The 14,569-nt window shown below is 43.3% G+C and overlaps 2 protein-coding genes across 2 annotated transcripts; one reads left to right on the top strand and one right to left on the bottom strand.

The window, feature by feature from the left end:
* The first annotated feature begins 3,779 nt into the window (after positions 1–3,779).
* On the top strand, positions 3,780–7,733 carry LOC124688111 (ADP-ribosylation factor-like). The gene is made up of 6 exons (XM_047221827.1): positions 3,780–3,861; positions 3,983–4,073; positions 4,556–4,671; positions 5,578–5,637; positions 5,719–5,784; positions 7,147–7,733. Exons 1-6 carry the CDS (start codon positions 3,805–3,807, stop codon positions 7,330–7,332), a joined length of 576 nt encoding a protein of 191 aa, XP_047077783.1. The 5' UTR covers positions 3,780–3,804; the 3' UTR covers positions 7,333–7,733.
* Positions 7,734–9,632: 1,899 nt separating this feature from the next.
* LOC124690547 lies at positions 9,633–11,579 on the bottom strand. The gene is made up of 3 exons (XM_047223919.1): positions 11,552–11,579; positions 9,842–10,238; positions 9,633–9,741 (listed from the first exon to the last, which is right to left on the bottom strand). The coding sequence occupies exons 1-3, from the start codon at positions 11,577–11,579 to the stop codon at positions 9,633–9,635; spliced, it is 534 nt and encodes a 177-aa protein (XP_047079875.1).
* Positions 11,580–14,569: the final 2,990 nt, after the last annotated feature.

Raw genomic sequence — 14,569 nt, forward strand, 5'->3', positions numbered from 1 at the left:
TTATGCAGAGAACGGGAAAAGGAATCTTTTTGGGCTTTTGAGATCGCTAGAAAAAGAGGCCATGATGATATCAGGAAAAATATCTACTCCATTTTCATGTGCTCGAATTTCCAACATAAACGATCAAGTAGCAAAGAGAAAGAAAGAGGAGATTATTGTTTAGTTTTTGTACGGATATATTGGATACACTTGGATCATAACCATATATTGGTTGGTTTAGCCTAATATCGGGTCTAGAGTAGCTTACAAGATTTTATGCAGTTGCAAGAAGTTCCCCTAGCGCTATTTCCCCTATTGTTCCTTGCACACTGCATGTTTGTTGGAAACTAATAATAATGTTATTGATGGGAATGCTTACATAATTCCTATCATATTTCAGATCTACTAGATTTGAATAATTGTTAGTTCATTTTGACATCTTTATCCTTGTTTATATGTGGTTCACTTTCTTTTGTGCTATGTCCAAGAACGGATTTGAGGTAGGTGATTTCAAGAGAGTGCAAGGTACGGTCTAAATTGATAGATATTTTGGGTACATGTTCCTTGCATATCAGTATGGTCATATGTTGCTTTGTTATTGTTGGAGCCGTGGAATGTATCCAGTTCCATTTCCTACCCTGCTTGAAAGTAAATGTTAAGGAACTTTCGTTGGCGCTCTACAATCTAAAAGGTTCCAACCATCGTTTCTTGAAGGCGCGCTTTTTGAAGCTGGGTCAGGTGTGTTGTAAGCCGTCTGGCGGTGTGTATGGGTGTAGCCTTATGCCGATGTACCAGCCATCTTGGCCTTTATTTCATGAAATTTATGCGTCTCCTGATAGCTCACCACTGGCTCACCACTGAATGCTATGAAACACTGAAAAATATAGATAGTACTTAGGAGTCTCACATTAAAAATATATAGACCTTTAACAAGGAACAATGAAGGAACATAACAACACTAAAGCACAACCATGTTATGCTTGGCTGCATCACAAGACAAAATGCACAGTCTAAGTACCAGCCACGCTGTGCTAGAACGCCATGTAGCCGGCGAGATGAAGCTCGCATGTCTTTCTAGTACCATTTTTGTAACCAGTGAAAAATAGGGTAGTGGGAATGGCCTTCCTCGATGGATACTGAACGATCATATATAGTGGGAATGGCATGTTTTCTGTATCTAGATTTAGTGGATGATGTAACCTTGATTGATTAATAATAACAGATTTGCTAATTCTTAGTAGATTGGGAATTAGCTTAGGGTTCAGACGTTCGGTAGATTTTCTAACCGTTAGATTATGTATGAAAATCCGTGCAAATTTTAGGTGTGGAAAATAAAATGCCTTAGAGATTTTTCGAACTCACAATCTCTAGCATATGTCCAGACTACGCAAGCCACAAGACTAAGTACCTTATTTGGTAAAGAGTTGATGCGACTTCGTTATAATATATGAAGTCTCGCGTTTTTTTTGTTTTTTCATGTTTTTTGCTTTTTTATTTATTTTCATTTTGTGCATAATATATGAAGTTTGTTGCGACAATGCAAAAGAATTCAGTTATAAGTGAAGTTGCAAGTAAGATTTTTTTTGCAGTTGCAAATGGTATTGTAACTGAGATTTTTTTTGCAGTTGCAGATTTTCTATTTGTAACCGAGCTTTTCTCAAGTTGCAAATACGGTTGCAACCCAGATTTCCTCCAATTACAAGTGTAGTTGCAACTGAGACTTTCTCTAGTTGCAAATGCGGTTGAAAACAAAATTTTCTCTAGTTGTAACTATGATTTTTTCCAGTTGCAAGTGTGAGTGCAACTGGGATTTTTTCCAGTTGCAAGTGTAGTTGCAACTGAGACTTTTATTCCATTTGTAAGTGTGGTTGCAATTGAGTGTTTTCCGGTTACAAGTGTGGTTGCAACTAAGATTTGTCCCATGATTTTCTCCAATTACAAGTGTAATTTTAACTGAATTTTTTTCCGGTTGCAAGCGGAGTTGCAACCGATTTTTTTTTTAATGTACAAATTAGGAAAATGTTAGCCATTTTTTTCATCGCGTGATTTTATTTTATGGAATATGAGAGGGAGAGAAAACTTAACTTGTTTCATTAGAACCTTTTTATTTGTTGGCACTGTTTTTTTCCTCCATATGAATATGCATAGGGTACGACATGTCAGGTTCAAGTGATAGTTTCGAGTTTTGTAGTGGTTTGCAATGATCGTGTGCACAACCAACGGTTTGAATATTTTTTTGGTGTACCCTACCCTACAACGAACAAAACAAAACTTACATGGTCCAACACGTGATAGTGTAGCCTTTTTTTGGCGAATTCACGAGATAGTGTAGCCTACTTTCCACGTGAAAGCCTATTTTTTCGATAAAGAGAATATATTAATATCAAGAAGATACCGATTACACTCAACCTCTGCAACAACGATCCTAATGGCACTACGGATGCACACAGCCAAAAAAAGGAAAAAAAAAACTAAGAAACAAAAGTCCCGCTACAGTATCTCGGGCTTAAAAACAGCAATACATCCACCGCCAAGACAACAACTGAAATACAGACTCTCCAAAAACGACGCCTCCAAGAAGTGAACATTGCTCTAACACCGTCGTCGCCCGATCTACGATCTTAGATTTTCACCCTGAAGATAGTCCCCGCTCTCAAAACAATGCCTCCAACAAAGTCATTGCCAGGCACAACCAGTTAAGACCAGACCTTAGATTTTCACCCTGAAAGGTAGGACTCTGAATTTCACCTGTATTGTCGCCCCCACTTTCATACTGCTGCTGTGAAAGCCTATGCCACGTTTACCAAAATAGTATAATCAATTGTCAAAGTAAAACGTTTAACCGTGGACGCTGGCACGCTGGTCTAATTTTTCTGAGAGTTAGATTAGATCACAGCTAACTGAGTCCTAGTGAGATCTTAATATGTTTTAGTTCTTGGGTGCATATATTTCTTTTTATTTAAAAATATATCTTTCATATATTTTAAAATGTTAAAAAAATCAAACGAAAAAATCACTTGTACATCTTCACATGCTACATGCACACAAATTCTTTCTATGAAAAAATGGTGTGTCATTTGGGTTGTGCAAAAACGACAAAATTTAGTGCTAATAATAAGGTTTTGTGAGACATATTTTGTCTTTTATAGACCAGCCTAAAAAATATCATTTTTTTCGCGAAATTGAACGAACACACATAGATTATCGAGATGTACATGTAAAACTTTTTGTTAGAATTTTTTAACAATGAAAAATATTACCTCTATCCACAAAAAGATATTATAATTTTATCTTAATTCAAATCTAGATATTTTTTTATGTATATATATATATATTTAAATTTAGATAAATTTTCGATTTTTTTTGGATGGAGAGTTTTTTTGGATGGAGGGAGCGGAAGCCGAATTGAATTTCAGTAAAGATTGCATCTTTTATTAAGAAAAAACTCCCACTGCTTCCAGACGTGCCCTCCCAAGTTCATCAGCCAAGGGGCCCAAACCGCGTGCGCCGGACGCAGTATTGTTCAGCGCGAGACAGAGTCGGAGGTGACCAGAGGCCGCGTGGTAGCTACGCGGTGCCGCCTCTCGATCCCATACGTTGGCGTCCACGCGAACGGCTCGGATGCTGTTTCTATGTCGATTCCCACCCGGCCCGTCTTCTAGAGGACACAGGCTTGCAGCAACGAACAAACGCTGCTTTCAGAGGAACCCTTCTCCACTTCGATACACAAGTCCGACGACTTGAGGAAGACGAAGAAGCCAATTCGGCGGAGAATTTGGTGTTCGCGCGAGGAGTTCTCGGTGATTGGTTGATCTCGGCGGCTGGATGGGGCAGGCGTTCCGCAAACTGTTCGATGCCTTCTTCGGCAACAGCGAGATGAGGGTATGGCGATCTCTGAAATCCTTCTCCCCCTTCGATGTACTCGAAGAACATCCTTTGCCGTTTCATGTTGATTTTTTTGTTTGGGGTCCTTTTAATTGTTTCCGTTTGTGTGATTTTTTAGGTCGTGATGCTTGGGCTGGATGCAGCCGGCAAGACCACCATCCTGTACAAGCTGCACATCGGGGAGGTCCTCTCGACTGTTCCTACAATCGGTAGGCTATTGATACTTTTTTTTTCTTTTGGTATCGACTGAATTGTTTCTTGGTGCTCTGTTGTTAAACTGAAGTCATATCTTCTGCCAAAGAAAAAAAACTGAAGCAATATCAAGGTGTTACTAATGTTTTAAACTGTTAATGAGGGGAGGCAAAAGAGTCATTTCTGTTGGTAGTAGAGGAAGAAATCTACCAACTGCACATTGTTTCGCTGGATGGGGGTTGCGAACTTGCTTATATAAATGTGATTAGCTGAACACTCTGAACAGTAGTACTATTTATTTCTGATTAGCTGAGGACCTTCGCGATTTAGAATTTTAGATAGCAATACCAATACTCATACCAGAGTCAAACCAGCTAACCTGCTAATAAGATTGGCCTTAACAGATAGTGGCCTAAAACCTTTTACTGGTTTTATTAAAAAAAGATATCTGATGTTGGAACTTCGCGAGCTGATGTTGCCTTTCTGCTGTTAATACTAGGGTTCAATGTTGAGAAAGTTCAGTACAAGAACGTGATGTTTACAGTGTGGGATGTTGGTGGCCAAGAAAAGCTGAGGCCCTTGTGGAGACATTATTTCAATAACACAGATGGCTTGGTATGTTCCAATCACTCTTGTTAAACAAATTTGACAGATGTATGTTGGTCTACTTTCTCTCTGCTGATGTATTAGTGTTTGAACTTTTCAATGAAATTTGTTCGTTTGGTTCTTAGCTATATAGGGTTATGGAAATCCAATTTACCATGCATCTCATTATTTCCTTTCAAACTATCCCAGTTTATCTTTAGTGTAATCTCCATGTTGAAATCTTGATTGGAATTGCGGGTGTTGTATTTATTGCGGTCCATCTCATTTTTTTTCTGTTTTGCACATCAGGCATCCAACCTAAGTGGCAAAAACGAAACATGTAATGGGAAAATTAAGATTTTTGTTCTTAGGTGCATAATTCACTTCCCTAATTTTTCCTAAAACTTGAGAAGGCTTTCAGTTTTTCATATCCTGCTTATGGGATCATAGGTGAACTTTAATAGACACTTAAGGGACCACTCGTGAGCACTTCAATATATTTTGTCTTGATTTGGCTTCTTAAGTTACAGCTATCATTCTTGAAGATTGCCATTTATCGAATGTTCTCAATTCTGAAGACATACATGAAACAAATTAATGGTAGCAGCTTTGCCGATAATCTGGGACTAACTGTTGATATCTTGCTAGTAATCTGGTACTATATGTCAGTACTGTAAAAAGACTATATTTCCAAATGTAGAATTATATTTGGATTATTCTCTGTTAGTTAGCCCTGGCCCCTGGTGGAAGTTCTTAAGTAGTTAAATCTTATTGTCTACAATGTGACCATTGACTATCCTTCTCAATGCTCTTCAGTTAAGACCTTAATTAGTCTTCGTTTTTGTTGTCCTTCTTTCTTGAATGATCTTTTAGATGTAATCATGAAAATATACATCAATGCTAAGTACATTATAATGACATCGTTATAATTTGCAGATCTACGTGGTTGATTCATTGGATAGAGAGAGGATTGGAAAAGCCAAAGCGGAGTTTCAGGTTTTATAAGTTATCATATGTGCTCAGTGTTGTCTTAAGTTTGCTCTGTGATGAAGCTAATATTTGGCAGCTTTCTTGCAGACGATAATTAATGATCCGTTCATGCTTAACAGTGTCATATTGGTGTTTGCCAATAAACAAGATATGGTAAGGAAACCAAACTTGCTCACTATTTTTAATGTAGATATACTTGAAAATATATGCTTTAATCATATATGCATGCATTGTATACAACAATAGTACACCATTTGTATTTAATGTTTTCTGTTAAGATAATATTACATTTGAGCTGGGAAGTGATGTTTTGGCACATGGGAGCGTATGCTCCCTTTATTTTGAAATGCATGTTAGACACATTTTGAAATGTTAAAAAATCTGAAACAAAAAATTCGCACGTATCTTCATGTGCTATGGGCTCACAAAATCGTTTCATGAAAAATCGACTTGTCGTGTGACGTGTGTAAGAAACACAAAATTTTGTGCTAAAACAAAGGCTTATCATAAGATAAATTTTCTCTTTTGCACATAGACTACAAAAAATATCGTTTTTTCGTAAAACTTGGCAAACACAAATATATTATGGAGATGTACATGTAAATTTCTTTGTCAAATTTTTTTAACACTTCGAAATATGTTTTATGGTGGAGAGATCATACGCACGTGGGAGCCGAATTGAGTTTCCGATTTGAGCTGTTTACATTATACTGATGCTCTGCTTTTGTGAGAAGTTTCTGGCTTCTTACAATAGAAGTCACACTTCAGTTAATTTCGCACAATTGGATCGTTATGCTTCTTATATTTGGTTGAGCTGTAGATGATATTGCGCATGTGAGACATTATTGTATTTGGAGCGGGGACAGAGATTTGGTGCACATGGGCACCATTGATTTCTTTTTTAAAAGTAATTGAGAAACATATTTCTAAGTTTTAGAAAGAAATGAAAATAAATTATGATGTAGCTAGTATTGTATCCCACAAACGTGTAAACTTTCAAATGGAAATAATGTGTATTTTAGGCTACTGAGTATAGTGATTTAAATCTTCAAAAAGAAATGAGACTTTGTCATTTTTGTGTAGCTCAGAAAACAAAACATTTGTAATTGAGATTTTATACGTTAGTGGGATACATCATCAGCTTCTTTTAGAATTTTGTTACATAATTTATTTAAACATATAAATTAAATTTTAATTTTTTAATACGAGATCCAAAATGACTTTTCGTTGGAGCGCTCACTACATGAGTAGACTGTGATCTGGTATCAAGCATGCCATGCCACAGTAGGATGAAAGTCTCCTGTTGTAATTGTTACGGACTATAGGTGAAAGAATATGTGGCAACATAAAAAAACGAGACCAGCCAGGACTAGCCCTTGGCGGCATATCTTTATAGAAGTCAGTTGATATTCTCGATATTGTACTTGCTGCCCACTTGTTTACCTTTTGGGTTCAGATATTACGCTTGGACTATCTTTGCTGCTTCTGTCTAACAAAGCTTTCTTCTTGTTATAGAAAGGGGCCATGACACCAGTGGAGGTATGCGAAGGCCTTGGCCTTTATGATTTGAAGAACCGCATATGGCACATCCAAGGTTCCTGTGCTCTCAAAGGTGATGGACTTTATGAGGGTTTGGACTGGCTGTCAAGTACCCTGAAGGAACTCCAACCATTTGGTCGCCTACCCTCAGGAGGGACCTAACTATTCTAAATAGCAGTTCTGCTTACAAGACCCTTGTCGTCACACTAAAAATCTTGGATCAAAGACAATTGTCAAAAAGAAAAGGATAATGGTGGGAAAGACCTTATAACCATAATACATGGCATTTTCCAGGCGATATACTTAGGTGCTGATTCTGCTGAAGAAAAGAGCATGCCTGGGTCTGACTACATCAAATTTTTCCAATACAAATTTGTCTTGGGAAGTGTTGATTCTCTAATTGGTGACATATTCATGTAAATTTCCTTGCGAGTTCAGACAAGCTAACCATGTTCACATATGGGTGGAACATAATATTTTCTCTAGATGAGAAACGTGATGTTATTGATGTAAATTTCCTGTTAGATATTTTTTGCAAATAAAACTATCGTGTCAGTCCGCAATCTTCTCCTCTGGGATCGTTATAAGCTTTTTTTTTTCCAGAAAAAAACGCTTCGCTCGGCCCCCGCGTCGCTCCGCTCTGGGGCGACTCGGGCGGCGACGAAACCCTAGCCGCCAAGCCCCTCCTCCTCCGCCTTCCTTCCCCTTGCCGCCGCCAGAGGAGACCGCCGGAAACCGGCACGTGCTGCCAAGGAAGGTGGCGGCAAGGATCTCGCGGCTCTGCTCTCGGGCGGAGCGCTTCGGCACCTGGGACGGCGGCCTCGTCGGGTGAGGGCGGCGCGGATCCTGGCGGCGGGAGGCGCTCGCCGGTGCTGCTGACCATCCTCCTGGATCGCGCGGGCGGCGTGGGGATGGTGGACGGCGGTTGCAGCGCGGGGGTCACCCCGGTTTGACCTCAGCCAGATCTGAAGACGGCGCCTCCGCAACGCGTGGATCCCACTCCCATGGCTCCGATTCTCCCGGATCTGGAGCTCTCTCGGGGTGGTGGGGCGGGGGCTCTGTCCGGGAGAAATCCCCGGCCGGCGGCGGCGGCCCGGCGTCGGCGACGTCTTTGACGCCGCTTTCCTCCTTGGTGGCTACGTCGAGGTACATCCTTTACCCCTCTTTCCTTTACCCGGGTGAAAACCCCAAGTCCTTTGGACTGGGCGGCGGCGGCGCTTTGGCGTCGTTCTCCTCCTTGGAGGCGCTGCCTTGGGTATGTGGAAGGTGGTCGGTGCCAGTGTGCGGTTTGGTCTGCCTGTTGCGGCAGCTACAGAGGAGCTACGGTGGCGTGGATCTTCTTGCCGTGTCTTCGGTGGTGACCTGGTCCAAAGCTTGTGTCTTGCCGGCTGTTTGGTGTGGTGGCCGGCGAAGCTGTTGGTGGAAGCTCGCGTGCAGAGGTGGTCGTGCTCAAGTCTTTCTTCCCGGGCTACTTGGCCTATGTTGTGCATCCGTGCTCTCGGGTGAGCGTCTCTACCTCTCGATGGTGCGGCGCCCTACGAGCCAGGGCGAGAAGGCAGGGGCCTTCTTCGGAGGTGGAAACGGATTCCACATCGGCGGTGTCGCGGTGGAAGGTGACGAAGGCCTGATCTTCTTTCGGCGGTGTGCTCGTCTTCACAGCATAGTCTACACCCTCTGTTCATGTCGGCAGTCAATGGCCTTGAAGCCCAATCTGTACTCTTATGTTTATTTCTTTGCTTGCTTGTGGCTTTGAAACCTGTAAGCTGTTCGTTCAGCGCCATGCCAATCTGTACTCCATGTTTATTTCTTTGCTTGCTTGTGGCCTCCATGTTTGTTTATTTCTTTGCTTGCTTGTGGCTTTGAAACCTGTAAGCTGTTCGTTCAGCGTCATGCCCAATCTGTACTCTATGTTTGTTTCTTTGCTTGCTTGTGACTTTGAAACCTGTAAGCTGTTCGTTCAGCACCATGTACTTGTCGTTGTAGCGTTAGCGTTATTAATTTAACGCAGGGCTACGGCCTACTGTTTAAAAATAAGCTTTTTTTTAGCAATTTAAATTTGTATATTACTGTGAAATTATTCTGAAAATTGTGTTCTGAGCACTTCTTTAATGCGGATTTAGAAAGTCGTTTACGGTAGAGTTCTGAAAATTGTGCTCTTCACATCAAAGTACAAAGTTCCGTCATTACATCGATCGGCTCTTAAAAAGGGGCAGCTGGTTGAACGCAAAAAAGCAAAGTTCACGTATAGTACTACTTTTTTTTTTCTTGAAACGAAGTTTATGTACAGTACTGATCAAACTTCAAAGTTCCGTGATACATACGATCGGCTCTTCAAAAAAAGGGCAGCCGATCTGACTACATTAACCGGTCTGATTGAAGTGCAAAGCTAGATTAACGCAAAATAAAAAACGGAGTGGAAGTAGCAGATCGAGCCACGACGATGGTCCTGTGTACTACTCTAATTAAGTGGTGTTCTTCTTGAAGATCCTCTCGAGGACGCCCTCCCTGCCCTGCCCGGGGATCCCGGGCGGCGCCACGCCGACGTCCTTGAGTGTCACCGCCTTCCTTACCCTGCAACACAAGCAAGCCAACATGAATCACACATACGCCGCGAAAACACTAGGCGGAAAGAATCGATTGACGGAACGAGAAACCGGAGGTCGTATCGTACGGGTAGTCGGCGACGGGGTCGGCGACGCCGGCCGCGAGGGAGCGGTCATCCTGGACGTGGGCGACCTTCCGGAACACGGAGCTGCCGACGAAGCGCTCGCCGTCGTCGATGGCGAGGTCCGGGTCCGCCACCTCGGGCACCGTCTCGCGCTTGCGCTTGTCGAGGCGGACGTTGGGCGCGTGCGCCAGCTGCTGCCGCGCCGTGTGCAGCCCCAGCGTCACCGCCAGCCCGATCATCCCCAGCGCCACGTAGATGGGCACGTAGTCGCCCACGGGCTTCGCCTTCGCCCTCGCCGCGCCCGCGCCGCCGTCGGCGTGCGCTGCCGCGGTTGAGGCCGACCTGCGGTAGCCCTGCAGGGCGGCCGTTCGGAGAGCGGCGGCAGCTCGGGAAGCCATGGCTATGGGTCAGCTGGCGGAGCAGCGTGCGACGGCGAGTGGAGTGTGATTTTGGTTGGGATGCTTGGGTTTGTCTGTGCTGTGTGTGAGCTTGTTCTGTTTCGCTTTGAGCTTGATGGTAGTGTTCGTGCGACGCCGGGGTTTTATGTAGGCGTCTCGGTGGCGTCGTGGTGGCTGGAGAAGCGTCTGGAAATTGCAGGACTGGACGAGGTGGCGCGGGAAGGGCGACGCGCGGCAGGGAGAGGACGCGCCAGCGTGACCACGCTCTCCCATGAGTGCCTAGAAGAGCACAGCGAATGCACACGGATGCACGCAGCGGCAGAGCAAACTTTGCTTTTTTTTTTTATTTGCAAGTATATTACTCCTACATTTATGATGCAACTGTACATTCGGTGCTGCAAGCATTGCCTCATGTTATATATATATATATATATATATTTTTTAATGCGGATAGGTTTCGAAGGACCTAGAGCAGTGGAGGTACAATTTACAACAAGGGCTAAATGAAAATAGAGCATTACAAACAGACCCTTATAGTTTGCACAAGGGACCTTAGAAGAAAAACAAGAAAAGCGATCCGGTCCTGCTCCAAATCCACCGCAACACAGCTCGACGGAGTCAACCTCCACATCGCCAGGGACACAACAACTTGGGATTAGGAGGCGGGAGCAAGCTGCATCGACGCCGAAGGGCCTCCGAAATGGCATTGCAGCCTGGAGGTTATTGAAGACCTGCTGACATCGGCCGGAAGTAGCTGTCGCGAACGCAAGAAGCTGGAGGGGTCGCCTGTCGACCATGAAGAATTCATCGCCATGATAAACCTCCCGAGAAAAGAAGAGATGCTCCCCTACTGCAGATGCAACCACCCACAAGCAAGAGCATGCAGATTCCCTTCTGCCTACATGACGAGTGAGAGAAAAGAGCCTGAAGTCCCAACCTTGGCTGACTGACCTGAGGAAACAACTTTATTGATGGAGAATTCTACCGCCCTCCTCTACAACACCAACAACTTCGCCCACCAGAGCACCATGATGGAGAAGAGAACGACGACGCGGCGCTACATCCAGCCGGAGAGATCTAGCACCTCACTCCCGACAGTACACCGAAGGCCAGCAAGAGGGGGAAAGGAGCAAAGAAAGCCGAAGCTATTCCTTGCCATGGAATCGGCCGAAGGTGCCAGCATAGGATCCATCGGTACCCTCACTTCAACCAAGAAAGGAAGAGGAAGAGTAGCGTTGGATCTAGATCTGGCCGCCTGATTATTCACCGGGGAGAGAAGCAACAAGGAAAAACCTACAACTACTAGGTACCATACCTCCCTCCCACCCGTCACCGGCCACCATGGCCACCGGCGGCGAGGGGGAGAGAGGCCGGTGGAGGGATCTGGGGGGGGGGGGTCAAGGAAGAGGAGTTCCACAAGGGTATTCTCCATGAGGGTATTTTGTGGTCTTATATGTCTATGATGATTGTACATTTGTACCTAGCGATTTTACTGTAACTAATGGGGTCTATTGCATGCACACATTTTTTTGATGCATGTGTTTTCTAAAATGTTGTAATGTTTATTTTTCTTTTTGCATACATGTTGATATCCCATTAAAAAGACGGTTACTATCTACTCTTGATTCAACATATTTCCATTGTAGTGTATGAGTGGATCCTGCTACCTCCTCGAATAAATTTAGTAGATTGTGTTTTATGTATATGTTTTAAAATCCAAAATGAAAAGAAGAAAAAAAGAAAACATGTTGATTGTAGAAAAATTTGGAGGAACCTAGAATTAGAGTATTATGGGCAACACTATTGCTGATTTACTAACCTCTATAAGAAACGTGGAGCGTTGGATGGGCGATCTCAGGTTGATTAGTGTGTTCTAATATCTTTTTTTTAAGATGGTTCCTCCGCTAGTTGTTCTTTGAGGTAGGCAGAGAAGAGTAAAAAGCTCTAAATACGGATTCAAAGCATATAAAGCGGATACCTCCAATCCTGCTTGAACAAAACGAAAGATATTATCGATGAATAAAAGCACGTCTTGCTTAAACGGTTGCTAATACCCCGTAGGCTGAGTAGCAAAAGGAGAAATCCACCCAAGGAGTTCACCCCTGTCCGTCACCCTCCTCTATCCCATCTCCTTTGTCCCGAGCTGGAAATCGACGATTTCCCGCCTCCACTGCTCGCTGCTCCACGGCCGGAGGGGCTGGGGGACCATGGACCCACGCTTGACGTTATAGATTGGTCCTTAAATTAGGGTATCTTCAACCGCAGCTAGCTATGGTGGAAACTACGGTGGTGCGTTGAACAAGAATAAAGTTTCATGGCTCCTCATCCACCTCGCTTGCGACGGTCTCGTCGGCGGAGTTTCGGAGGGCGGGGAATTGTCTTGTCGCTGCTCTTTTTTGAGGTGGTGATCTAGTTAAGTATTCATGTTTTACAAGTTGTCTACGTGTCTTGATGCCTTTCCCGATAGACGATATTTTGCCAGGTCCGGCTTTGTCGCGGTGTTAGTGGGGTTAGGTCTCCTTGGACTGGATATGCGGTGGTCGTTCGGCCCTCTTCGTCGCTTTGTTCTCTAGAACAACGATATATTTCTCATATCCTTGTCGTTGTCATCTTTGACCGGCAACTTCCCTGTTTTGCGTCAGTAAAATTTTCCTAGCTCTGACGTGATTCGGAGGTCCAGAGATAAGCTTCGTTCACAGTGCGCCACCCACGAGTGCTAAAGATGTTGTTATTTTCTATGTATAATTCATGTGTAATTTTCTTTTAATTTAGGGAAAATTTGCCGTGGAACACCATTATTTTCTGGTCTTTGCCAAAACACACAGCTAAAACGTATCTTTGCTCAGTACCATTATAATTTTGTGGTACGTTTGCCAAAACACACAGTATGGCCCAAAACAGAAATTTTAATATTTATTCTTAGTATGACCCATCCATGTCCGGTTTAGAACATTTCCAGTTAAATTTTTGGCCGGCGGTCCTCTGTACGTATCAATTGCTTGAAACTGTTTCTTTCTGGGTCGCTGATAATCTGTACGTACGAATTTCGATGCTGATAAAGTACATAAAGGGGCAGGCATCATTGGATCATATATTCAGCATTTGTATGCAAAGGACTAGTTCTCAGACTCAACTTGGATCAATATGCACACCCCAGACGCTGATACAGGTAGTTTACATGTAATGTAACTGCGAAGGAATCTGGACAGAAAATTTTCCTTCAGGCACCCAGGCCCTGTCGCCATCCATGTCCGCCGGCAGATCGTGGTCCAGCTCAAGGGCGCCGGCGAGAGCGGCCGAGGGCACTAGTGAAGGGCGCCGACCCCTCTTGGGCGGGGTGGAAACTTGTGTTTCTGCTGCCGGTCACCAATGGTGCGGGCGCAAAGAGGAACGATGCAGGGAGAGAACCATCGTGGGAGATGACAATGCGTGTTCGCCGGCAGCAAGAAGCAGAACAGCGGCAACCGACGAGATGGAGGACGGCGGTTTCGAAATCCCGCAAGGGCTTATTATTGGTCGATGCAGAGCTTCTTTCCCTTCGTCGCTAGTTGTACAAAAGCAAAACCAAATTTGATTTGGTTTTTGTTTTTTAATTGGAAGAAAAAAGGTTTCGTTTTAGGTAATCAAATAATTTAGCGATAATATTTTCATTTTAGGCCATACGGTGTGTTTTGGCAAATGGACCGTAAAATTATAATGGTACTGAGCAAAGACCCGTTTTTGTGATGTCTTTCGGCAAAGACTAAAAAATAACGGTATCTTGTAGCAAATTTTTCTTTTAATTTAAGGACAAGCTTGTAAAGATTTGTTGATGTCAATATATGGCATCCCCGTGTCCCCTGCCTCTGCAAACAAGACCAAGGGCTGAGCTTCGTCTGTCTCTTAAAAAATGACAAAAGATCCCACACTTCAAATGGTACCACCATACCACTTCTTAAAGTTCAAATTTACAATTGATTAATTTTTTAACAATATTTATGAGTACCCTCTCAGTTCACAAATATTAAAGAAGGCATATTAACATTTATAATATCAAATGCATACAATTTAAAAATATACTTTATGACAAGTCTAATACAATAAATTTTATATTCTAGATGTTGCTATTTTCTTCTACTTTTTGTCAAACTTTACTAATTTTAACTTTGAGTAAATCGGGAACACTAGACAATTGTGAATGGAGGTAGCACTCATAAGATGTGAAGTCGAAGCTGCCTTGGGTGGTGTACAATGACCTTCGAGGAGCGGTCCGGTGGTGAAGGTCTTTTTCGGTGCAGGTGTTGCGCATCTCCTCTCCTGGGCTTGTCTTCAGTATCGGAGCTATCGGCCTCTT

Source organism: Lolium rigidum, chromosome 2, assembly GCF_022539505.1.
Source record: "Lolium rigidum isolate FL_2022 chromosome 2, APGP_CSIRO_Lrig_0.1, whole genome shotgun sequence".
NCBI lineage: Eukaryota > Viridiplantae > Streptophyta > Magnoliopsida > Poales > Poaceae > Lolium > Lolium rigidum.